The sequence below is a fragment of the Carassius gibelio genome, chromosome A19, assembly GCF_023724105.1.
Source record: "Carassius gibelio isolate Cgi1373 ecotype wild population from Czech Republic chromosome A19, carGib1.2-hapl.c, whole genome shotgun sequence".
NCBI classification, from domain to species: Eukaryota; Metazoa; Chordata; class Actinopteri; order Cypriniformes; family Cyprinidae; genus Carassius; species Carassius gibelio.
The window spans coordinates 3,316,915-3,340,740 of NC_068389.1; the positions used below are offsets into that span (position 1 = coordinate 3,316,915).

The window sequence follows — 23,826 nt, forward strand, 5'->3', positions numbered from 1 at the left end:
GACAGCTCCGTCAGGCCAAAGAAGATGCTTACGTGAAGGGGGACAATGTCTTGTATAAACAGGCTAAATACACATTGGAAAAGGAGATCAAAGTGGCAAAGAGGAATTATTCTGAAAAAATAAGGACTCAGTTCACTTCCAACGACTCCGCATCAGTGTGGAAAAGTCTAAAGAAGATCACCAATTACAAGACACCACCCCCCAGCACTGTAGAGAATCAACGACTGGCAGACGATCTGAACGAGTTTTACTGCAGGTTTGAAAGAACACCCATCACCTGCCCTGAACGCCTCCCCACAAAACCATTCACACCCTTCACAACTCCTGCAACCAGCCCTGAATGCCTCTCCAAACTACCGTTCACACCATTAACAGCTCCTGCAACCCATCCTGAACACCTCTCCAATCAAGCACTCTCACCATTCACACCTCCTGCATACCCCCTCTCCCCCACACCTGCAATTCAGATCAGCGAGGATGCGGTGCGCCAGGTCTTCCGGAAGCAGAAAAGGAAAAAAGCACCAGGCCCAGATTGTGTTACACCAGCCTGTCTGAAATCCTGTGCTGACCAGCTGGCCCCCATCTTCACACAGATCTTCAACAGATCGCTGGAGCTGTGCGAAGTCCCTTCATGCCTCAAACGTTCCACCATCATCCCCATCCCTAAGAAACCCAAAATTACAGGACTAAATGACTACAGGCCTGTGGCTCTAACGTCTGTAGTCATGAAGTCATTTGAAAAACTGGTGCTGGCCCACCTGAAGGACATCACTGGACACTTGCTGGATCCTCTTCAGTTTGCCTACAGAGCAAACAGGTCTGTGGACGATGCAGTAAACATTGGACTGCATTATGTTCTGCAACACCTAGACAGACCGGGGACTTATGTGGGGATCCTGTTTGTGGACTTCAGCTCGGCCTTCAACACGATCATCCCAAACCTCCTCCTGCCCAAACTAAATCAGCTCTCCGTGCCCACCTCAGTCTGTCAGTGGATCAACAGCTTCCTGACAGACAGGCAGCAGCTAGTGAGGTTGGGAAAATACACATCCAGCACCCGTACAATCAGCACCGGAGCTCCCCAGGGCTGCGTTCTCTCCCCACTGCTCTTCTCCCTGTACACCAACGATTGCACATCTAAGGACCCCTCTGTCAAGCTCCTGAAGTTTGCAGACGACACCACACTCATCGGCCTCATTCAGGACGGTGACGAGTCTGCTTACAGACAGGAGGTAAAAGAGCTGGCTGTCTGGTGCAGTCTCAACAACCTGGAGCTTAACACGCTCAAAACAGTGGAGATGATCGTGGACTTCAGGAGAGACCCCCCTGCACTCCCCCCACTCACCATCATGAACAGCACTGTGACTGCAGTGGAGTCATTCAGGTTCCTGGGAACCACCATCTCTCAGGACCTGAAGTGGGACATTCACATTGACTCCATTGTGAAAAAGGCCCAGCAGAGGTTGTACTTCCTTCGCCAGCTGAGGAAGTTTAATCTGCCACAGGAGCTGCTGAAACAGTTCTACTCCACCATCATTGAATCCATCCTCTGCACTTCAGTAACTGTCTGGTTCAGCTCAGCTTCTAAATCTGACCTCAGAAGACTACAGAGAGTAGTCCGGACTGCTGAGCGAATCATCGGTTCAACTCTCCCTTCTATTCAAGAACTCTACTTATCCAGAGTGAGAAAAAGGTCTGTCAAAATCACTCTGGACCCCTCACATCCTGCACACTCCCTCTTTGAACTGTTGCCATCTGGTCGACGCTACAGAGCACTGAGCACTAGAACGACCAGACACAGGACCAGTTTCTTCCCTCAGGCAATCCATCTTATGAACAGCTGATAATAACGGCGAACACACTACACTTTATATTTATATACACACACACTTTATTTATCTAACACACATACTTAGCATACACTTAAATTTTGCACACAATATATATGTAAATACATAACTTCATTTTGTAATATACCTGCCTACAATTGTCATTTGTATATTGTCATTCACTATCTACTTATTTGTATTTTTTATTCTTTTATTATGTGTTTATGTTCTGTCGCTGTCATTCTGTTGTACTGCGGAGCTTCTGTCACGAAAACAAATTCCTCGTATGTGTAAACATACCTGGCAATAAAGCTCATTCTGATTCTGATTCTGATTCTGATTCTCACTCCCCTTGATGACTGCCGACAGTTATGCCGAAGTTAAGAGTAAGGAATACAAGCCCCGGGTGCCAGCCCGTGCCCAGGCGGCCGAACTCAGCCGCATCGCCACGCACTGGTTGTTGGAAGGAGACCCCACCCCAACACAGGTAGCGGAACGAGTGGTGGTCGATCGCCTCCTGCGCACCGTACTCGCGCCCACCGATAGGCCGTCGGCATGAGGAACCCAAGTGACGTCCGGGAACTAGTGGAGGAGATCGAGCTGGCGGATGCTGTCCATCACAGCGGGGCAGGGGACTGGTTGCCGCCATTCCCCGGGATGATTGGTCCAGGAGCGACGCCCCCTCGAAGGCACCGCGCGACCAGTCAGCAGGCCGACTGTTCCCCCACCGCGAGATGAGCCAATGCCAAGCGCAGATCCACCATCGCTTCCGCGAGCCTGGCTGGCAGACTGCATCGTCCACCAGCGAGTGCCAGTGGGAGCCCCCGTAGCAGACGTGAAGGTGGATGGAAGATGGTTCCGGGCCCTGTTGGACTCAGGCAGTGCAGTCACTCTCATCCAGTCGCGGCTGTGCACCCCTCGAAGCGGCCGGAGAAACCTCCTACCGATTACATGTGTGCACTGAGACACTCGCCAAGTACCTGCCCGTGAGATGGTCATTTCGTCTTCCCAAGGCACCTGGTCGGTGGAGGTAGGACTGGGGAAGGACCTGCTGGTGGTCGTACTGCTTGGAAGGGATTGGCCCGGCTTCGAGAAGCTGCTTTCCGCCTCTACTCAGCCTGCCAGCCCCAAGGGGAACCGTCGAAGATCAAGGCGGCACACCTGGACCCCGCCGCTGACCGGCCCTGCTCGTCTCCGACAGTGGGAGAGAAGGTGAGGCCCCCACCCAATCTACTAATCTGTTCTATGATGTGTACCAACAGGCCGCTGGAGGGGGCTCTTTTGCCAAGGAACAGCAGGAGGACGACCGACTCAAGCACTGCTGGAGTCAGGTGTGAGTCGTAGATGGAGAGGACGTCCTCCCCCGGCCCCACCCTCTCCCACACTTTGTTGTAGAGAATAGCCTGCTGTATTGTGTCGCCCAGCGGAGGGGGGAGGAAAAAAAGTTACTAGTCGGCCACTGGCCGGGCCTGGAGGCCGAAGTAAAGCGATTCTGCCAAGCCTGCCCAACCTGTCAGGCCATGTCGCCCAGGACTCCTCCCCCCAGCCCGCTCATCCCGCTGCCTATCATCGAGGTGCCCTTCGAGCGGATTGGAATGGACATAGTGGGGCCGTTGCCGAAGTCTGCCCAAGGTCATGAGCACATCCTTGTCATCATCGACTATGCCACCCGGTACCCAGAAGCAGTCCCCCTGTGAAAGGCCACCGCGAAGTCCATCGCCCAGGTGCTGTTTCTGCTGGCCACCCGAGTCGGCCTCCCCTCGGAGATCCTGACTGACCAGGGAACCCCCTTGATGTCCCGGCTAATGGGGGACCTCTGCCAGCTGCTGCAGGTGAAGCAGTTGAGGACCACCGTCTATCACCCCCCAAACCGATGGGCTCATAGAGAGATTAACCAGACCCTCAAGCAAATGCTCAGATGCGTACCGGCGGAGGACAAGCGGGATTGGGACCTCATGATCCCCTACATGCTCTTTGGGATCCGCGAAGTTTCTCAGACCTCAACTGGCTTCACCCCCTTCGAGCTCCTGTTCAGCCGTCAACCTCGGGGCCTCTTGGACGTGGCCCAGGAAGCGTGGGAGCAACAGCCAGCCCCTCATCGTACCATTATTGAACACGTCCGGCAAATCAATCAATCAATCATCTTTATTTATGTAGCGCTTGAAACAAAATACATTGTGTCAAAGCACTGAACAACATTCATTTGGAAAACAGTGTCTCAATAATGCAAAATGATAGTTAAAGGCAGTTCATCATTGAATTCAATTATGTCATCTCTGTTCAGTTTAAATAGTGTCTGTGCATTTATTTGCAATCAAGTCAATGATATCGCTGTAGATGAAGTGACCCCAACTAAGCAAGCCAGAGGCGACAGCGGCAAGGAACCGAAACTCCATCGGTGACAGAATGGAGAAAAAAAACCTTGGGAGAAACCAGGCTCAGTTGGGGTCAGTTCTCCTCTGACCAGACGAAACCAGTAGTTCAATTCCAGGCTGCAGCAAAGTCAGATTGTGCAGAAGAATCATCTGTTTCCTGTGGTCTTGTCCTGGTGGTCCTCTGAGAAAAGGTATTTACAGGGGATCTGTATCTGGGGCTCTAGTTGTCCCGCTCTCCGAGGCTGCCAAGCCGAAGACTGCCTTCTCCACCCCCAGTGGCCATTGGCAGTACCTGACCCTTCCCTTCGGCCTACACGGGGCCCCCACAACGTTCCAGTGGATGATGGACATCCTCCTGCGGCCCTACCAGGCCTACGTGGCCGCTTACGTGGATGATATCGTGGTCCACTCCGAGGCATGGGGCGAACATCTGGATCATCTGCGGAGGGTGCTCTCGAAGCTCGAGCGTGCTGGGCTTACCGCCAACCCCCGAAAATGCCACCTAGCCCTCTCTGAGGCCAAGTACCTGGGCTTCCAAGTCGGCCGAGGACTCATCCGGCTGCAGGACAAGAAAGTCGAGGCCATCCACGCCGCCCCAAGACCCCGGACAAAGACCCAGGTACAAGCCTTCTTGGGGTTGGTGTGTTATTACCAATGTTTTATCCCCAACTTCTCTTCTTTAGCCGCCCCCCTGACAGACCTGACCAGGAAGGGGCAGCCGGAGAAAGTATGTTGGACCCTGTCAGCGGAAGAGGCTTTCACCCAGGTTAAAGCGGTGCTCACGTCCTCGCCCGTACTCCGCACCCCGAACTTTAGCTGCGCCTTCCTGCTGCAGACGGATGCCTCTGACACAGGACTGGGAGTGGTCCTCTCCCAAATTCAAGAAGGTGAGGAGCATCCGATCATTTACATCAGCAGGAAGCTGTCCCCAGCCAAGAGGAAGTACGCCGCCATGGAGAGGGAAGCCCTGGCTTCAGGTGGGCAGTCCTGGAGCTCCGGTACTACCTCCTGGGCTGCAAGTTCACCGTGGTAACCGACCACGCGCTCCTACAATGGATGGCCCACACCAAGGACACCAACGCCAGGGTGGCTCGCTGGTTCCTAGTGCTCCAGGACTTCCACTTTGAAGTTCGCCATCGAGCCGGGGCCGACAACGCGAACACCGATGGCCTCTCCCGGATCTGGACAGCTTACGCAGGTCTGTCAGGGGTCATTCCCCGCCCTCTCCTAACTTCACCCCTACTCTCTACATGTCTTCACAGAACCAGAACGACGCTTGGGGGGGGGGGGGGGGGGGTGACGAGCACTCCCAGAGGAATCAGCGTCGCCCTGGCAACCAACGGAAAGCACCTGCAAAAAATGGCCTAGCGATGCCCATGAATCACACTTACTTTGAATGTCCTGCATTCAATATCAAAGCAAGTGTCATTTGAAAAATACAAATAAAAATAAAAACTATTTTTCTCAGATTCACTTCCCTTGTCCATTTTTGCAATGCCTTTGGTTATATGGTATCACTGTGATTTTCTTTACCATGATGTATTCACACAGTTCACACAAGTTTTTTCAGAGGATATTGTATATTACAATGCTTCAATGAGTTTGTTTATATTGAAATGTAATCACACACCCTCTATATATTCAACACAATCCACTGTAGCGACTGTCACTTTTTTACATGGAGGGAGCAAGAAGAGGTGGTTCTCAGATAAAACATGTTACCTCTCCTCTGAGGAACTGCTGAGGATGTGATTGATTTCTGCTTCAACGAGCTGTTTCTGCAGTCTTCAAACTCACTGCATCTGGGAATAAGAGACCATGTTGACTCAGTCTTCCATCTCAGGTTTTGGGCTGCACCAACCATATTACAGCCACACTTTCATAGAACAACATAGAACAATATCTACATGTCAGGATGTTAGCTGTCGACTGAATTTAAAAGAAATGATCTACAACACAGGGCTATAGAAATGTAAAAAGAAAAAGAAATGAGGCAGTGACACAACTTGGTCCAGTGTTAGAAGTAAGCTGTGTCATGTCAAAGCATTAGCTCCATCACTGAATAATGTGCAAATTCTGAAATAATAGAAAATAACACATGCACAGTATACATAGAAATGCAAAACAATCAAATGTTTGTACACACAGGTTTATTCTTTATTGTTTATATTTCTTCTCATTTTAGAACAATGGTTAAAGAAAACAGAAATCATGCTGAAGCATTTATTTATTAATAAACAAATACTGGAATTATTGTGCCTATGACTTGAGATGCTGGGATTTTTATAGTATAATATAGTATAATATAGTATAATATTTTACAGTATAATAGCCTCTGATGTACAGGCTGTCTGTATGTTAACTAGAAACCATGCAGTTTTTTGTAAAACAATAGTTTTCTGTCAAATAAAATTAGTATTGTCATTATCCTATGTTTTATATATATATATATATATATATATATATATATATATATATATATATATATATATATATATATAGTTTGTTAATTTGTTTTAAACAATGCATTTTAAATCAAAGCAACGAATTGTTGAATTGTTGGAAAGAAATTGAATTGTTTTCCCAAAACCACATCTGATAGTGCTTTCCCTGTGTGTGGGTGGTTGTCAGGGCAAGTCAAGTCACCTTTGTTTATAAAGAGCTTTATACAATACTGATTGTGTCAAAGCAGCTTTACAGTGTTAAACAGGAAAATAGTTGGTCACTGATGCAAGAGCACAATAACAAACAGTCAGTTTATCAGCTAAAGTCAGTTGTTCAGAATTCAGTATAATTTCAACACTGCCAATGCGTGAGCGTGCAACTGTGATGACACTTTTTTTTTTTCATCAAGGACCATAACATGACCATAACATGTTGAGTGGGTCACTAAATCCCACTCTCCTACAAGGACATTTGTTAATATCCTTCTGTGAAAATCTCTTTACAGCTGGAGTGAACATATAATGCACACAGGCTTTATCAAATATTCCTTGAATCTGTTGATTTCAGTTTATGTAGATTGGTTAGTTTTATTTAGTTTGCATCTCCTGTTTCATCTGCTCTGATGAGTAATAAACAATGTGATATGCGTCCGGCCATTGCTAATTTTATTTTAATCAATATACAAAACATCATGTACCCCGTTTGTATCTGTGATATTTCTATTACACATTTTCCAAGTGTGTTAACATCAGAATTTATGACTTTCAAATGTCTGACTACTTGACTCTTGGTAATGTATTCCGCCTCTGCTGTGCACCATTGCACAGAGAAAAAGACTTCACAACGAACACCATGTATAGGCCTAGATTACCAATGGGTAATGAAACCATTTCCTTTGCTCAGCCAGTTATTTTTGGTTGATATTTCTCAACTCGAGTCCTGGGGACCCACAGAACTACACGTTTTGTGTGTCTCCCTTATTGACACACCTGATTCAGCTCATCAACTCAGTTGCAAAGAGCTGCATGAACTCAGATACAGGAAAACATGCACAATATTCAGATCTGGCAGTACCCATAACCACTGCAGTAGAAAACCAAGGAATTTTTACAGATAAATATTTTTCCAGAGATGCAATAGGATAAAGTAGGCTAGTTCTTAGTAGGTGAAGCAATGTCTACTGTGATTATTTCTCTCTAGTGGCTTTTTTGTTTCTTTGTTGAAGGTCATTCTGATACACTTGAGACAATTTTTGTAAGTAAAAATCTAAAATGAGTTTGCCATGCATTTTTTTTTTCTTTTTCTTTTTTTCTTTCCATCTAAACAATTTGTGGTGATGGGTGTTGATCTAGTGCTGGACCAACAAATTCAATGCATGGAGGCACGTAGGTGTGCATGTGAATGTGTGAGCCCTTTGATGGACATGCCATCCATCCAGAGTGCTTCCCCAAATAATCCAGCATTTTCATGTCCCTACAGAGTAAAAAGTGGTTTAGAGAATGGATGGATAAAACCTGTTTTTCTTATTGTTCAATAATGACAGGCATCCAAAATTTGCAGAAAATAGCATAACCAGACAAGGGTCGATCCAACGTCTATTGTCCACTTGAAAGTGAACCGATTTGAAGCCTTGTTAGACAGTGCCTTGCCAGTAACAATCATTTTTGAAGCCTGGTATGAATGACATCTAGCTGACATGCCAATCCACCCATCAAAGTTTTGGCCATTTGGGGCTTAAGCAAGCCCAACTATCCCTATTTGGTTTATGTGATCATCATCAATGTGTGGTCGAGACCAAACCCTGCTTATTCTGGGCACCGATACTAACTGTTTCAACCTCTGTGTAAAGAACGTCCTAGGGTCCCAGACGTTGGACATAAATGTTGGCCATGTGACACAGCTAAGATCTCCAATGAAGAAGATGAAGCAGGGAATGTAAGATAGCTTGGTCCTGGCTCCTTGTCATCGTCCCCTGTATGGGACTGCTTGGTAGTTTGTAAAGTGGAGCTAAAAGAGTGATTGGGAGAGGAGGTTCTGCAACATTTCCAGTTGGAATGTTACTGCAAACTCTAGGAGTGCCACATTTTAACTAGCATCAACATCAACCATTTTCCAGTATTGATGTATAATGAATAAATGAAGGACATAGTAATTATAGTAGCAATGGTGGTGGGCAATGTTTATTTAGACAGCAAATTTTTATTTAGTCTTATTCATAGTCTTTTAAAATTCCATTTAGTTTTAGTCATATTTTAGTCATATGAATTGTTTTACTTTAAGCCTAGTTTTACTTGACTAAATATTATACGATTTATGTCAGGCGTGAAGAGAGAGGACTCAAACGCAGAGGATAAGTGAAACAGTTTATTTGGTACAACCGTGAATCCAAAAATAATCCAATGTGTGAAGACACACACACAAACAAAAACCCAAGTGTAACAACTCCAGAGCAGACACAGGCTGTGGAGACCACCACTGGTGCAATGCCCAACGGGACAAGGAAAAACGAGACAGAGGATCTCGGGCATGCGGCCAACATAAGACTCCTCGTCTAGACGTCCTGAGCACAGCAGCAGAAAACAGGTAAGAAAACAGACACACAGTACTGTCACAAAGACCACACAAAATCTACTGACAACAAGGGACAGACATTACATTCACTTAATGCCACAAATACTATGTACTTATTATAGTAATTGCAACAAGTATGTAATAACTAGGTACTAACCCTGAACCTACCCCTAAACCTAACCCTACCCCATTCCAAAGAAAGGGGAGACAGCCTTTCATCCAATTCTGGACCTTAATGTGTTAAACAAGCACCTACAAAAAAAAAAATAATAATTCAGAATGTTAACACAGAAAGCACTCTGTTGATTGATTTGTCCGAATTATTGGTTTGTGACAATCTATCTGTCAGGCGCTTATTGTCACAAAGATAGCACACAGGAAATTCTTCAAATTTGCATACAGAGGCACAGCTTATGAGTTTAAAACTATTTAATTCATGGTAGATTTAGCTCTGAGGGTTTTTGCCATGTGTGTAGAAGCTGCCCTGTTCCTGTTAAAGAAAGAGGACTTAAGAATATCATCTTACATACACTGATTATCTGATATGCTCATTGTCGAGAGAGCAAGCAGTTAAAGACACAGAGATATTTTAAAATCATCTCTGCAGCTTGGGGTTCAGGATCAACATGTTAAAGAGCAGCTTGAAGCCTTCACAATAAACAGAATATGAGAATGCTGGGTTTAGTGGCTTTAATGATTGCGGTAGTACATCTGGGACTGCTGAAAATGAGGGATTTTCAGTGCTGGATCGAGCAGTTACATGTGTGCTCTCGGCCGCATCTCAGCCGGCCTGTGAGACTTACTTACTTACTTGCTCATGAACTGGAAAAGTCCTTAGATTCTCAGAGCAGGGATTCACTTGAGGACAATGTCATCAGGAGTCACCATGGCGACAGACACACCCTTAAAGGGCTGGTGAGCAACTATGATGGGCAGAGCTGTGAACGGTGTTTTGCCTCTGCAGCTGATTCACAAACACAGAAATTATCTAGAGTTGCTAGCAGAGTGGTTGGCACTGAAACTATTTCAGAGCTCCATCAGAGGGCAGCATCTATAAGTGAAGACCGACAATTTCACAGTGGTTGCTTACATCAATTGGCAGGGGGGCACATGCTCCCTTCAGCTGCATCTGTCTCAATGCTTTTATCCCTCAGAGCAACTCACGTTCCAGGGATTTTAAACAGAGGGGCAGATTTATTATCCCGGGGAATTCTGATTAATTCTGATAGCTCCACGCTCGCAATCCAGGCATCGGGGGGATGAGATCAACTGCTGCCGGGCCCTCCATGGAGAAATCTACTGTCTGGTGTTCAGACAGATGGCTCCTTTATGGGATTTGTCCATCGTCCTGGAAGCCCTTTCTCAACACCCTTTTAAAGCATTGGAGGGAATTGGTCTTAAGTTTCTCTCTCTTAAGACAGTGCTGTTCATTGCTTTTGCAATGGCCAAGCATGTGAGTGACTTACTTTGTCTGCTATCCCGTCTTGTTTGCAGTTCGCTGCAGGACTCACTAAGTTTCCTCTCGCCCTAACTCGGCTTTTTTGCCTAAGGTAGTTGCCTCAGCGTATAGGTGCCTATCTACTAAACTGGAAGCTTTTCACCCACCTCCCTTCTCTCCAGGGAGCAAAGATTGAATCCATTATGTCTGGTATGAGCACTTCATATGAATGTGAATGTAACAGCAGGTTTTAGGACTCATGACCAGTTGTTTGTATCATGGTCTACTCCTCACAAGGGGAAGCCATTGTCTTGTCAACAGCTGTCTTGTTGGATCATTGAGGCTATATCTTTAGCCTATCGTTAGCCTATATTTGTAAGGGTCTTCAACTCCCCAAGGGCTTGAGAGAGTACTCCCCGGGGGATGGCTACATCATGGACTTTATCCAGAGAGATTTCAGTGTGTCCTTGCTGTCATGTGTGTTGCTAGGCAACTCATGAGTGCTGATGAATGCTCAGCTGCTGCTGCAGCTCATCAGCGCTGCTATATCTTGTCTCTGTCTTTGTTCGTTCAGTGTCTGATTTTTCTGTTTGCTTATGCTGTGTTCCTTGCAGTTCTGCCTTTTTTTCCTGGGTTCCAGTCACTCAGTTCGGAGTGGATGTTTATCTGTCTAAGTGTTCCTAGTTGGATTGCCTTCGGAGATCTGCCCATTGTAGTACATGTGTGCCAAGGACCAGCTACACCTAGACTTTCCTGACCAGACATTTTTCTAACACTTTATGAGTTTCATAAAAAAGGGATTTTCATTTGCAATTGAATCTCGAGTTCCCTTTCATAGATCACTTCGATGCTGCGGTGACGTCACCGGCTATAGGAACACCCCTCTGTGTGACGAATGTCTGAAGCCCAATACCATCCCGCCAATCCTATTGGCCAAATAGCGCTCCGCACCGCCCTACGCATGCGTACGCATCGTATACCTGGGTGCTGCGCACTATTTCGCTGAGATTTCATTCCTTTAGGGAAGCGAATCATCTGAATCATCTGTGCCCTATGGAAACCATCTTGCATTCTCAAGTGTTTTTTTCTTCGAGCAGTGTGTAACTCCTCTTCGTGGACGTGATGAGTCAACGAAAGGTAAGAGCCGTATAATGTGTTTATCACGAGGAGGCACTCATGAGAGTTTCGTTAGCAGCCTCTCTACATGTTCTCTCCGTGATAGCCTATGGCTACAGTAAAAAAAAATAAAGAAAGAATCCGCGCTCTGGAGTGTATTTCTAAAAGTCGCCTCGGGTCTAACCCCCACCGTTTCGCTTCTGCGGTCGGCGAGGCCCCGGACGAGGTGTTGGTTAGGGGCGATATGTGTGGCTTAACTATGAATACAGTGATGCACTGGAGTTTTTCCACTTGCTCTCTCTCCCCCACTCGAGCGTGTTAATCAGCAGATTTGCTATTTATGTGGCTACCCGCGTGGTGGATAAACTATCCCCCCGCCACCCCCATCCCCGTGAGCCGCTACCAAGTGGTTTTGAGGTCCTGGAAGCAGCCTTAATCAGCGCATGTCATGAACGCCGTGGGTTTCGCCACCATTGCTGATATGGCGGATTGCTGTTATACGGCGATGCCGCTAGTGAACTAACTCTCTAGCCGAATGGATCTCGGCCGCGGCCTAAAGTCTCGTCGAAGGTGTGTCGAGTCGTGTCTAAATTTCGGCAAAATTTGTGAGCTTTCTGTGCTCGGATGTTAACCCTCTGAAGTCAATTAACGCATATATGCGTTTTGAGTCATTTTCTCCGGATAACCCCGAAAAGAACTCAAATTACACTCTCAGTTTTAATCGTATAGATAAGAGCAATACATCAATCGAAGGGTCTACTTTTTTTTGGATACAGACATAATAACAAAACAACTTTGTGCACTTATAAAATAAACCCAGTCAACAATTTGATCTCACAATGATGTCACTATGAGCTCACAATATTCTCATGGTGCGGTGATAATGTGAGTGTCACAGTGAACTAAAAGTGTAACCACACAGAGCTCTCACTGTGTGCTCATACTTTGTTCACAACATGAGGTCACTGCACAATCACAGTGCACTCATACTGTGGTGGAAATATGAGGTCACAACACACTCACTGTGTGCTCATACTGTGATCACTGTGTGCTCATACTGTGGTCACTGTGTGCTCATACTGTGATCACAGTGTGCTCATACTCTGGTCACTGTGTGCTCATACTGTGATCACTGTGTGCTCATACTCTTGTCACTGTGTGCTCATACTGTGATCACTGTGTGCTCATACTGTGGTCACTGTGTGCTCATACTCTGGTCACTGTGTGCTCATACTGTGATCACTGTGTGCTCATACTGTGATCACTGTGTGCTCATACTGTGATCACTGTGTGCTCATACTGTGATCACAGTGTGCTCATACTCTGGTCACTGTGTGCTCATACTGTGGTCACTGTGTGCTCATACTCTGGTCACTGTGTGCTCATACTGTGATCACTGTGTGCTCATACTGTGATCACTGTGTGCTCATACTGTGATCACTGTGTGCTCATACTGTGATCACAGTGTGCTCATACTCTGGTCACTGTGTGCTCATACTGTGATCACTGTGTGCTCATACTCTTGTCACTGTGTGCTCATACTGTGATCACTGTGTGCTCATACTGTGATCACTGTGTGCTCATACTGTGGTCACTGTGTGCTCATACTCTGGTCACTGTGTGCTCATACTGTGATCACTGTGTGCTCATACTGTGATCACTGTGTGCTCATACTGTGATCACAGTGTGCTCATACTCTGGTCACTGTGTGCTCATACTGTGATCACAGTGTGCTCATACTCTGGTCACTGTGTGCTCATACTGTGATCACTGTGTGCTCATACTCTTGTCACTGTGTGCTCATACTGTGATCACTGTGTGCTCATACTGTGATCACTGTGTGCTCATACTCTGATCACTGTGTGCTCATACTGTGATCACTGTGTGCTCATACTCTGGTCACTGTGTGCTCATACTGTGGTCACTGTGTGCTCATATTCTGGTCACTGTGTGCTCATACTGTGATCACTGTGTGCTCATACTGTGATCACTGTGTGCTCATACTCTGGTCACTGTGTGCTCATACTCTGGTCACTGTGTGCTCATACTGTGATCACTGTGTGCTCATACTCTGGTCACTGTGATGTCACTGCGCACTCACCGTGTGCTCATACTCTGGTCACTGTGTGCTCATACTGTGATCACTGTGTGCTCATACTGTGGTCACTGTGTGCTCATACTGTGATCACTGTGTGCTCATACTGTGGTCACTGTGTGCTCATTCTGTGATCACTGTGTGCTCATACTCTGGTCACTGTGTGCTCATACTGTGATCACTGTGTGCTCATTCTGTGATCACTGTGTGCTCATACTCTGGTCACTGTGTGCTCATACTGTGATCACTGTGTGCTCATACTCTGATCACTGTGTGCTCATACTGTGGTCACTGTGTGCTCATATTCTGGTCACTGTGTGCTCATACTGTGATCACTGTGTGCTCATACTGTGATCACTGTGTGCTCATACTCTGGTCACTGTGTGCTCATACTGTGATCACTGTGTGCTCATAGTCTGGTCACTGTGTGCTCATACTCTGGTCACTGTGTGCTCATACTGTGATCACTGTGTGCTCATACTCTGGTCACTGTGTGCTCATACTCTGGTCACTGTGATGTCACTGCACACTCACCGTGTGCTCATACTGTAGTCACTGTGTGCTCATACTGTGATCACTGTGTGCTCATACTCTGGTCACTGTGTGCTCATACTGTGATCACTGTGTGCTCATACTGTGGTCACTGTGTGCTCATTCTATGATCACTGTGTGCTCATACTGTGGTCACTGTGTGCTCATACTCTGGTCACTGTGTGCTCATACTCTGGTCACTGTGTGCTCATACTGTGATCACTGTGTGCTCATACTCTGGTCACTGTGTGCTCATACTGTGATCACTGTGTGCTCATACTCTGGTCACTGTGTGCTCATACTGTGATCACTGTGTGCTCATACTCTGGTCACTGTGTGCTCATACTGTGATCACTGTGTGCTCATACTGTGATCACTGTGTGCTCATACTCTGGTCACTGTGATGTCACTGCGCACTCACCGTGTGCTCATACTCTGGTCACTGTGTGCTCATACTGTGATCACTGTGTGCTCATACTGTGGTCACTGTGTGCTCATACTCTGGTCACTGTGTGCTCATACTGTGATCACTGTGTGCTCACACTCTGGTCACTGTGATGTCACTGCGCACTCACCGTGTGCTCATACTCTGGTCACTGTGTGCTCATACTGTGGTCACTGTGTGCTCATACTGTGAGATCACCATATAACACCACTATGCAATAATTCTGTTAGTTCACTGATATGTAAAATGATTCATTTAACTCAAACTTTTACACCCACATTCTTTATTTCCATCAATCAAAACAATCAAACAAAAAGTCAGATTTTTCCTTTATTTGGTTTCCTTTTCAGCCTGGTGTTGGCGTTGGACAAAAAAATTTCTACTTGGCGAATACATTCCGCGTCTGGTGTTGTTCTGGTGGTTACTTTTAGCTTCTTCACCTCTATTTCATTTTGTTTGTGAAAAGACCTGACACATTCTAAAAACACAAAGAGCAAGGTGTTAACATTACAATTTCTATAGCAGCATCCAGATGCACAAACCAAAACTTAAACACTTACTTTTCAAACATGTCAGGAGCACAGGTGGCAACACCTTCTTCCCATCTTTCCCCGTTCTGTTATACAGACAGAGAACATTGTCTGACGCTATGCTTTTTAAAGCCTGTCTCACCATCTCACCTATATTGGAGCTGCCGTGAGTATGGATGAGATAGTGTACCTGACAAAAACATACATAATATTGTCATGATTAAAATATACCAGGCTTCAACATTTCTTTTACATGGTATCTGCTGCAAAAAAATAAAACAGTGGCTTTGTTGTAAAAATAAATGCAAAATTTATATAGTAGTACTAACATAAAGCTCTCGATAATTTTTGTCTTCTTCAAGCCTCTGACAGAAGGCTTCAAACATTTCAAAGCTGGAGCACTGTTGTTGTTTAAAAAGTTCCTCATGGTCATCTTCTTCTGCCCGCTTCATGAGAACAGACTTAACTTTGGCCAAGTCATTCATGATGACAGCTTGTCTCTGTTCCAGCATTTGAATTTGTTGGAGTATCTTAGTATTCAGATCTGAAAAATTGTAAAGTTAGATTGTTATATAGCAAAGGATGTTTTATGTCTGTATAAATAAATAATGTCTAATTGATATATCACATACCAAACAATTTCTCCATGGTGACTTTGCATTTTGTTTCCTTTGGTTCCTTCCCTGTTATCAAAATTACATACATAGGTGGTTCACTTTAATTGTGGGGACATTTGGTACAATGTAAAAAAAAAAAAACATACGCACACGCACACACACACACGCGCACACACACACACACACATTATTAATAGTCTTTGGATCAAAATCAGGATATCATGCAATAAAAAAGGCAAAAACCCTGCCTTACTGACTTACTTAACTAACTAATCAAACTGAATGCATGAGCGGTATAAGCCCTACCGCATTGTATTCATCTTTATCAATCAATGACAAAGGTATCATGATTGCTTTATGTCTCAGTTGAGTGGTGTCAGTATGTAACATTTTAGTGTGATTCCGAAATCCTTTGAATATGCCAATTATTCTGGAGTCACATGGCTTAGTGTACAAAGGTTCCATTCTGCAAAAAACCTCACAAAAAATCAGATTTTCTTGAACTCCATGTATAAGGCAGTAGCTATCATTGGTCATTCTGTAACATTCTTTTGTCTTTGGCGTACCAGAGGTAACATTTGATTTCTTAGAACTTGATATTGCTTGCCTCTCTGCCAATCTGTTAGCTACTTGAATCAGTGGATCACTTGAACCACGGATAAACCTCTTGATTTGACCCATATTGTTCTCAAACTTGTACGCTGAACAATAGTGTAATGATCTGTTGTAATTTGCAACATCAGTGAGATGTAGCAAGCAATGCACATTATATGAGATGAAACTCATGCTATACAGGCTGCTACCTTTTTCAACAAAATATGTTAACAGCTCATCTGCATAATCACGATGCTCCATTAGGTTTTCACTGTACAAGATGCGCATTCCAATACTAAGTGAAAGGAAGTGAATATACTTCTCCTTATCGAGAACATATTTCAAAATCACTGGTCCAGTATAAAGCAAAAATGTTCGGAATTCAGTTGCTTTCCAGTGCTTCAGTTCATCTAACCCCCTGGGTTTCCTATTGAATTCAGGAGGTATGTGATTTCGGACAGCTTAATGAAAATAAGTAATGGTGCTAAGATGTCCAGCTGATAATCTATGGGCCAAAGGTCCTTCTTTCCACAGCATCAACATTCACTTAGTCACTCCTAGATCTACACAATGCATGGGATCTATTGGGAACTGCCTGATCATATCAATGTCCAGATTCAAAAGAATGCTATCTGTTAGGTGATGTTCAGGATTTGTCTTCTGTCTAAATGACTCATTGGTTCTGAGATTTCCTTTATACAAAAAAAGCATTTTGCTCTCATGAACTCCCTTTTCATTACAAAAGTCACAGCCATAGCGGCCATTAAACTGAACTATTCCTTTGATGAGGGCTCGTGCTGGTGCATCACATATGATGTTTTTGAGGACAATTCTCTTCCCTTTAAAGCCTGTTTCCATCAGTTCTTGCAGCTCCTCCATAAAATCCCTCAAAAACTCCAAATCACTTGGTTTCTTTGCTCCAGAAAACAGAGCAACAACGAAAGGACTGTTTTTCACTTCATCAACGTTGATGACAGCACACTGAAGTGGCCACATTGTGAGGTTTTTGGACTTGAAAATGGGTAGGCCATCAATATTCAAAGAAATCTCAAAGTGGTCGTATTTTGAAGTGTCAGACAGAGTATGTGTAAGACCTTCCTTTAATCTAAAATATGTGTATTTGCCACCTATCAAAAACAAGATTTTACAGTTCAGTGAAATTTCTGAATAATATTGCCAAATGAGTGCATGGACATTTTCAAAGTTAAAATGTACCTGATTTTTCTGTTATTCTCAAACTGCCAGAACGAGGTGTTTTCAATAGTGTTCGTCCGTCTGCTGGAACATCAATGTCAATGTTCCTTCAAAATCTTAAGCAAATGAGTGAGAGAGGTCATGGAGATGTTGAATTTTATTGCCCACTCAGACAGCTTTTTCTCCAGAGACAAAGCTAGCTCTGAGTTACTTTCACTGATAACATCAATGGAATCATTTAGTCTATCAATTTCATACCATAGCACTTGATCTTGCATATTAATTATGGTATTCTGTTGTGATTCTGAATCATACTGTTCTTGCAAGTCTTCATTTTGATGCTGCTCCACAACATTCAGCATATTTCCTGAGTCGTCTGATGAGTAGTCTGATTCAAGTTCTCTGGAGGAGTGTTCACTATCAGAAGTGTTTTCATTTTTTTTCTGAACAGCCAAAATGATCTTTTTTGATTTTCTACGAGCTTTTTGTTGCTGTCTTTTCAATGCCTTAATTTTTGTTTCCAAATCCTAACAGGCCAAAAAGAACTTCTGTATTAGTAAAACATTATATGAAACACATAAATCTTTTACAATTTTTTTTAGTTTGAGAAAACAACCTTAGCCACTTTCACTGATTACTGTATTTGATAATTGTTTAAGAAGTCTTCTTTGGACAATTGTTGTGTATCCTAAAGAAAGTGTGTATCATAAAGTACTTTAAACTACACTTTTGTAGATCTACACTTTACATTCTTAATGATGTAGTGTTGCATCTGATGTCTGGGTAAAGTTGCTTGTTATGTTAATAAGAGGATGAATGTCAGTCACTTTGAGTTTTGGTAAATGGGAAGTGACGTTGAAGCTTTTAACATAAAACAGCTACAGTTCTGCAGATAGAAGTTGTTGTTAAAAAACTAGTCATATAGCATGGTGAAATAAGGCTTTTTATCTTTAATATGAGTGTCTAAGAGTAGGCGTACTTCATCTTTTTATCCAAAGAGCAATGATAGTTTACGCTATTCCACCAGTGCAGCATTCTTGCTTACTGTTGTTTTACAGTGCTTGTTAATTATTGAAATATAAGTATAAATAAAAAAGAATTAATATATTGAAATATAAAGTTAGTAGTGTTGTAATGATCTGACATAACAGGCCTAACAATTCACAAATACTGATATGCAAACTAGCTGCAGCTAGCAATTTTGGTGTGATTACTGAAGGTAAAATGGCTGGTGCACATGTAGCATGTGTGAGTAGTACTCTGCAAAAAAAAAAAAAAAACCAGACCACATTGCACATCTAAAAGTATGTAAATAGGCCACTCACCATTTCTGCGGTGTAACAATACCATGCACAACTTTTTCTTCTTCTTTACATGTTTTATGGTGGTTGGAAGACCAGCTTAGATGGTGCATTTACCACCACCAACTGGACCGGAGTGTGAAGCATTCACAATGAGCTCACGCTTTACACACATGCTGAGGATCACAGTATGAGGATCAGATGAACTCACGTTGAGCTCACGCTTTACACACATGCTGAGGATCACAGTATGAGGATCAGATGAACTCACCTTGAGCTCACGCTTTACACACATGCTGAGGATCACAGTATGAGGATCAGATGAACTCACCTTGAGCTCACGCTTTACACACATGCTGAGGATCACAGTATGAGGATCAGATGAACTCACGTTGAGCTCACGCTTTACACACATGCTGAGGATCACAGTATGAGGATCAGATGAACTCACCTTGAGCTCACGCTTTACACACATGCTGAGGATCACAGTATGACGCTTTACACACATGCTGAGGATCACAGTATGAGGATCAGATGAATTCACAATGAGCTCACGCTTTACACACATGCTGAGGATCACAGTATGAGGATCAGATGAACTCACGTTGAGCTCACGCTTTACACACATGCTGAGGATCACAGTATGAGGATCAGATGAACTCACCTTGAGCTCACGCTTTACACACATGCTGAGGATCACAGTATGAGGATCAGATGAACTCACGTTGAGCTCAAGCTTTACACACATGCTGAGGATCACAGTATGAGGATCAGATGAACTCACCTTGAGCTCACGCTTTACACACATGCTGAGGATCACAGTATGACGCTTTACACACATGCTGAGGATCACAGTATGAGGATCAGATGAATTCACAATGAGCTCACGCTTTACACACATGCTGAGGATCACAGTATGAGGATCAGATGAACTCACGTTGAGCTCACGCTTTACACACATGCTGAGGATCACAGTATGAGGATCAGATGAACTCACCTTGAGCTCACGCTTTACACACATGCTGAGGATCACAGTATGAGGATCAGATGAACTCACGTTGAGCTCACGCTTTACACACATGCTGAGGATCACAGTATGAGGATCAGATGAACTCACGTTGAGCTCACGCTTTACACACATGCTGAGGATCACAGTATGAGGATCAGATGAACTCACCTTGAGCTCACGCTTTACACACATGCTGAGGATCACAGTATGAGGATCAGATGAACTCACGTTGAGCTCACGCTTTACACAAATGCTGAGGATCACAGTATGAGGATCAGATGAACTCACGTTGAGCTCACGCTTTACACACATGCTGAGGATCACAGTATGACGCTTTACACACATGCTGAGGATCACAGTATGAGGATCAGATGAACTCACGTTGAGCTCACGCTTTACACAAATGCTGAGGATCACAGTATGAGGATTGTGTGATGTCACTGTGATCATCGCATGATCTCACGTGTTGACTGGGAAAGATAACAAACAAGGTATGCTGTCTGGGGTGTTTTTGTCTCCGCTGATCGTCATGTACAAACATTTCATTAAAATGAACTGTAACTCCGTGAATACTCAAAGAAGAGACATGAGAGAGATATCTATAGAAAGCCTGAAATGTCTACTTTTAAACTAAACAGGTGCTGCCGAAAACAAATATTCAGAGATAAAGTAATCCATATGAAAACAACGCGATGTCTATTTTTCATATCTCCGCTCATTATATCTAATGTGACCACGCCCCCGCGCTTAACGCGCTATTCAGATTCAAACTGAAGCGCGCGGCTTGAATACGCCCACACAGAAGAAAAAGCAGCGAGACTGTTCTTCAAGTTTTTATTTTATTTGACTGTTTGCTTCGCGATGAGAGGAATAAGACATAAATCACTCCAAAAAGATGTGATGTGGTTGAGGATTTGAGAAATGGATTTCCTCAGAAAAAAGAATGAAGCACTTTATTCAGCAGAGATCATAAACATGAGTAAGTCTCTTTTTATTTATTTGTACTAGTTTTCACATAACGTGTAAACATTTTACTAGTTAGACTTTTTCCAAATACTTTTTCCAAACTATAATTCCTGACTAAATGTATAATCAAGTGAAACATTATGAAGTTTCAATAACAATATACAATACTATACCATTCAAAAGCTTGATGTAAATAATATAAATGTGACAAATAGAGATAACTCTAACAAATGTAAAAACAATGCAGTTCTTTCAATTTATTCCCCCTAAAAAAACGGAAAAATATTCTCAGCTCTTTTCAACATTAATAATAATAATAATAATAATAATAATGATGATGATGATGATAAATGTTTTTTTTTTTTTTGGTAGAAAATAATATTGTTAAAAGGATTTCTGAAGGATTGTGTGACTGGAGTAAGGATGCCTAAAAATTTGTTTGAAAGTCAGCTTTGATTGTCCCTAATAAACTGTTTAACTGCTCCCCCAAGTGGATATTGTGGATATTCGACACCATAGATCATGACATACTCATAGATCGATTACAAAACTATACAGGTATTCAAGGGCAGGCTCTAAGATGGTTTAGATCCTACCTGTCCGATCGCTACCATTTTGTTTACTTAAATGGGGAGTCATCTCATTTATCATCAGTAAAATATGGAGTGCCACAAGGATCCGTCCTAGGTCCCCTTCTATTTTCAATATATATGTTGGCCCTTGGGAATATTATTAGAAAATACGGAATTAGCTTCCACTGTTATGCTGATGATACTCAGCTATATATCTAACCGAGACCAGATGAAACTTCCCAATTATCTAAGCTAACAGAGTGTGTTAAAAATGTAAAAGATTGGATGACACACAATTTTCTCCAATTAAATTCGGATAAGACAGAGATACTAATTATTGGACCAAAAAACACTACACAGAATCTTGTAGATTACAATCTGCAACTAGACGGATGTACTGTTACTTCCTCTACAGTCAGAAATCTGGGTGTTATATTAGACAGCAATTTGTCTTTTGAAAATCATATTTCCAATGTTACAAAAACTGCATTCTTCCATCTTAGAAACATTGCCAAGCTACGAAACATGTTATCTGTTTCTGATGCAGAAAAGCTAGTTCATGCATTCATGACCTCTAGACTGGACTATTGTAATGCACTTCTAGGTGGTTGTCCTGCTTCGTCAATAAACAAGCTACAGGTAGTCCAAAATGCAGCAGCTAGAGTCCTTACCAGGTCAAGAAAATATGATCATATTACCCCAATTTTACAGTCTCTGCACTGGCTACCTATTAAGTTCCGTATCAGTTACAAATTATCATTACTTACCTATAAGGCCCTAAATGGTTTAGCTCCAGCGTACCTAACTAGTCTTCTACCACGTTACAACCCATCACGCACCCTAAGGTCACAAAACGCTGGACTTTTGGTCATTCCTAGGATAGCAAAGTCCACTAAAGGATTTAGAGCTTTCTCACATTTGGCTCCCAAACTCTGGAATAGCCTTCCTGATAATGTTCGGGGTTCAGACACACTCTCTCTGTTTAAATCTAGATTAAAAACACATCTCTTTCGCCAAGCATTCGAATAATGTATCTTTTTAATTGTGAGTGTAGTTGCATCTGTTCAAAGGTGCATGTTTATTTATTAACTTGGGTTAAACTAATTTTACTTTGTTGGATCAGCAGCTATGCTAATGATGTCTGTATTTTGTTTCTATGTTTCGCCACGGGATTTACATCCCGTGGTAACTAGGATTTAAACAAGCTCCAGTCTGGATCCAGAACACCTGAGAAGAGATGATGCTGACCCTCAGAGGACCCCAGATGATGCTACCTTGAATCAACAAACAGAACTAACAATTATTGCTAAATGTGTGACTGAATCATATAATAACTTAATTAATAATATTGATAGTTCATCGTCTAGCTGACTACGTCTTGTATTATTATTATTATTTTTATTTTTTCTAAAATCCTGTCAAATGTGCACAAACTACTAGCTACTACTAAATATTGTAGAAACATAATTTTCTGTAAAGTTGCTTTGTAACGATTTATTTTGTAAAAAGCGCTATACAAATAAACTTGAATTGAATTGAATTGAATATTAAATTATGTTGTGGGATAATGAAATATATTCTTAATAAACTACAAACATAAAATTATATACATTTATTTTGTTCTCACATTCTTTCTTGTAAGTCCTCCCTCACAGTGGCACAGTTGAATGAGAGGCTCATTATGCAGCTCATTATGCAGGCCTTTGTCTTCTCTGGTGTAAATCACAATGATATTCATGATAGTTGACGCCTACTCGCATATGACTTTTACCAACAAAAAGTGTCTTAGAAAATTTAAATCAATATATTGTTTTCTGTGAATGAGTAAACAAGATGATTTTCACATAATTTAGAAAGAAAAATTGTAGGCTACAAGCTCCAGTTCTCAACAATCCCGGGAACCAATGTTATGTATGTGTTTATGGCCTTATTCAAGTGATTTAACATTTTTAGTTTTTCACTAACCATGCATAACATTTTTTTTTTCTCAAAAATACAATCATGTACATGCATGCATTTCACATATTATTATAGCCCAGTTATATATATACCCTTAGACTCCAGAGGGTTAATACATGTGGGAAGCACTACGTTCTATGGGTCGCAAGGTAGCGCTTGCCCGGCATTTTCACTATGGGTGTTACGCACAATTCGTCACGGATACACCATTCAGTTCTTCTTTCGGCTTAGCCTTGGCT

The 23,826-nt window shown here is 43.1% G+C and overlaps 2 protein-coding genes across 2 annotated transcripts in view; one reads left to right on the plus strand and one right to left on the minus strand.

The window, feature by feature from the left end:
* The window catches only part of LOC127934894 (uncharacterized), a 276,354-nt gene extending 253,186 nt beyond the window's left edge, over positions 1–23,168 (plus strand). Inside the window, exon 2 of the mRNA XM_052532444.1 lies at positions 22,822–23,168. The gene's annotated coding sequence lies outside the window, so the exon portion shown is untranslated. The remainder of the gene's footprint in view (positions 1–22,821) is intronic.
* On the minus strand, positions 15,112–16,144 carry LOC127934900 (uncharacterized). Its single transcript, XM_052532454.1, has 4 exons — positions 16,008–16,144; positions 15,705–15,919; positions 15,406–15,565; positions 15,112–15,323 (listed from the first exon to the last, which is right to left on the minus strand). Exons 1-4 carry the CDS (start codon positions 16,078–16,080, stop codon positions 15,163–15,165), a joined length of 609 nt encoding a protein of 202 aa, XP_052388414.1. The 5' UTR covers positions 16,081–16,144; the 3' UTR covers positions 15,112–15,162.
* Positions 23,169–23,826: the final 658 nt, after the last annotated feature.

What these genes read in the sequence shown, in the direction of transcription:
- LOC127934900 (XM_052532454.1), bottom strand. Translation starts at nt 16,080, where the DNA reads ATGTATGTAATTTTGATAACAGGGAAGGAACCAAAGGAAACAAAATGC. An exon ending in CACCATGGAGAAATTGTTTG is followed by an intron (nt 15,920 to 16,007) that starts GTATGTGATATA and finishes ACAATTTTTCAG; the next exon opens with ATCTGAATACTAAGATACTC. An exon ending in AAAATTATCGAGAGCTTTAT is followed by an intron (nt 15,566 to 15,704) that starts GTTAGTACTACT and finishes TGTTTTTGTCAG; the next exon opens with GTACACTATCTCATCCATAC.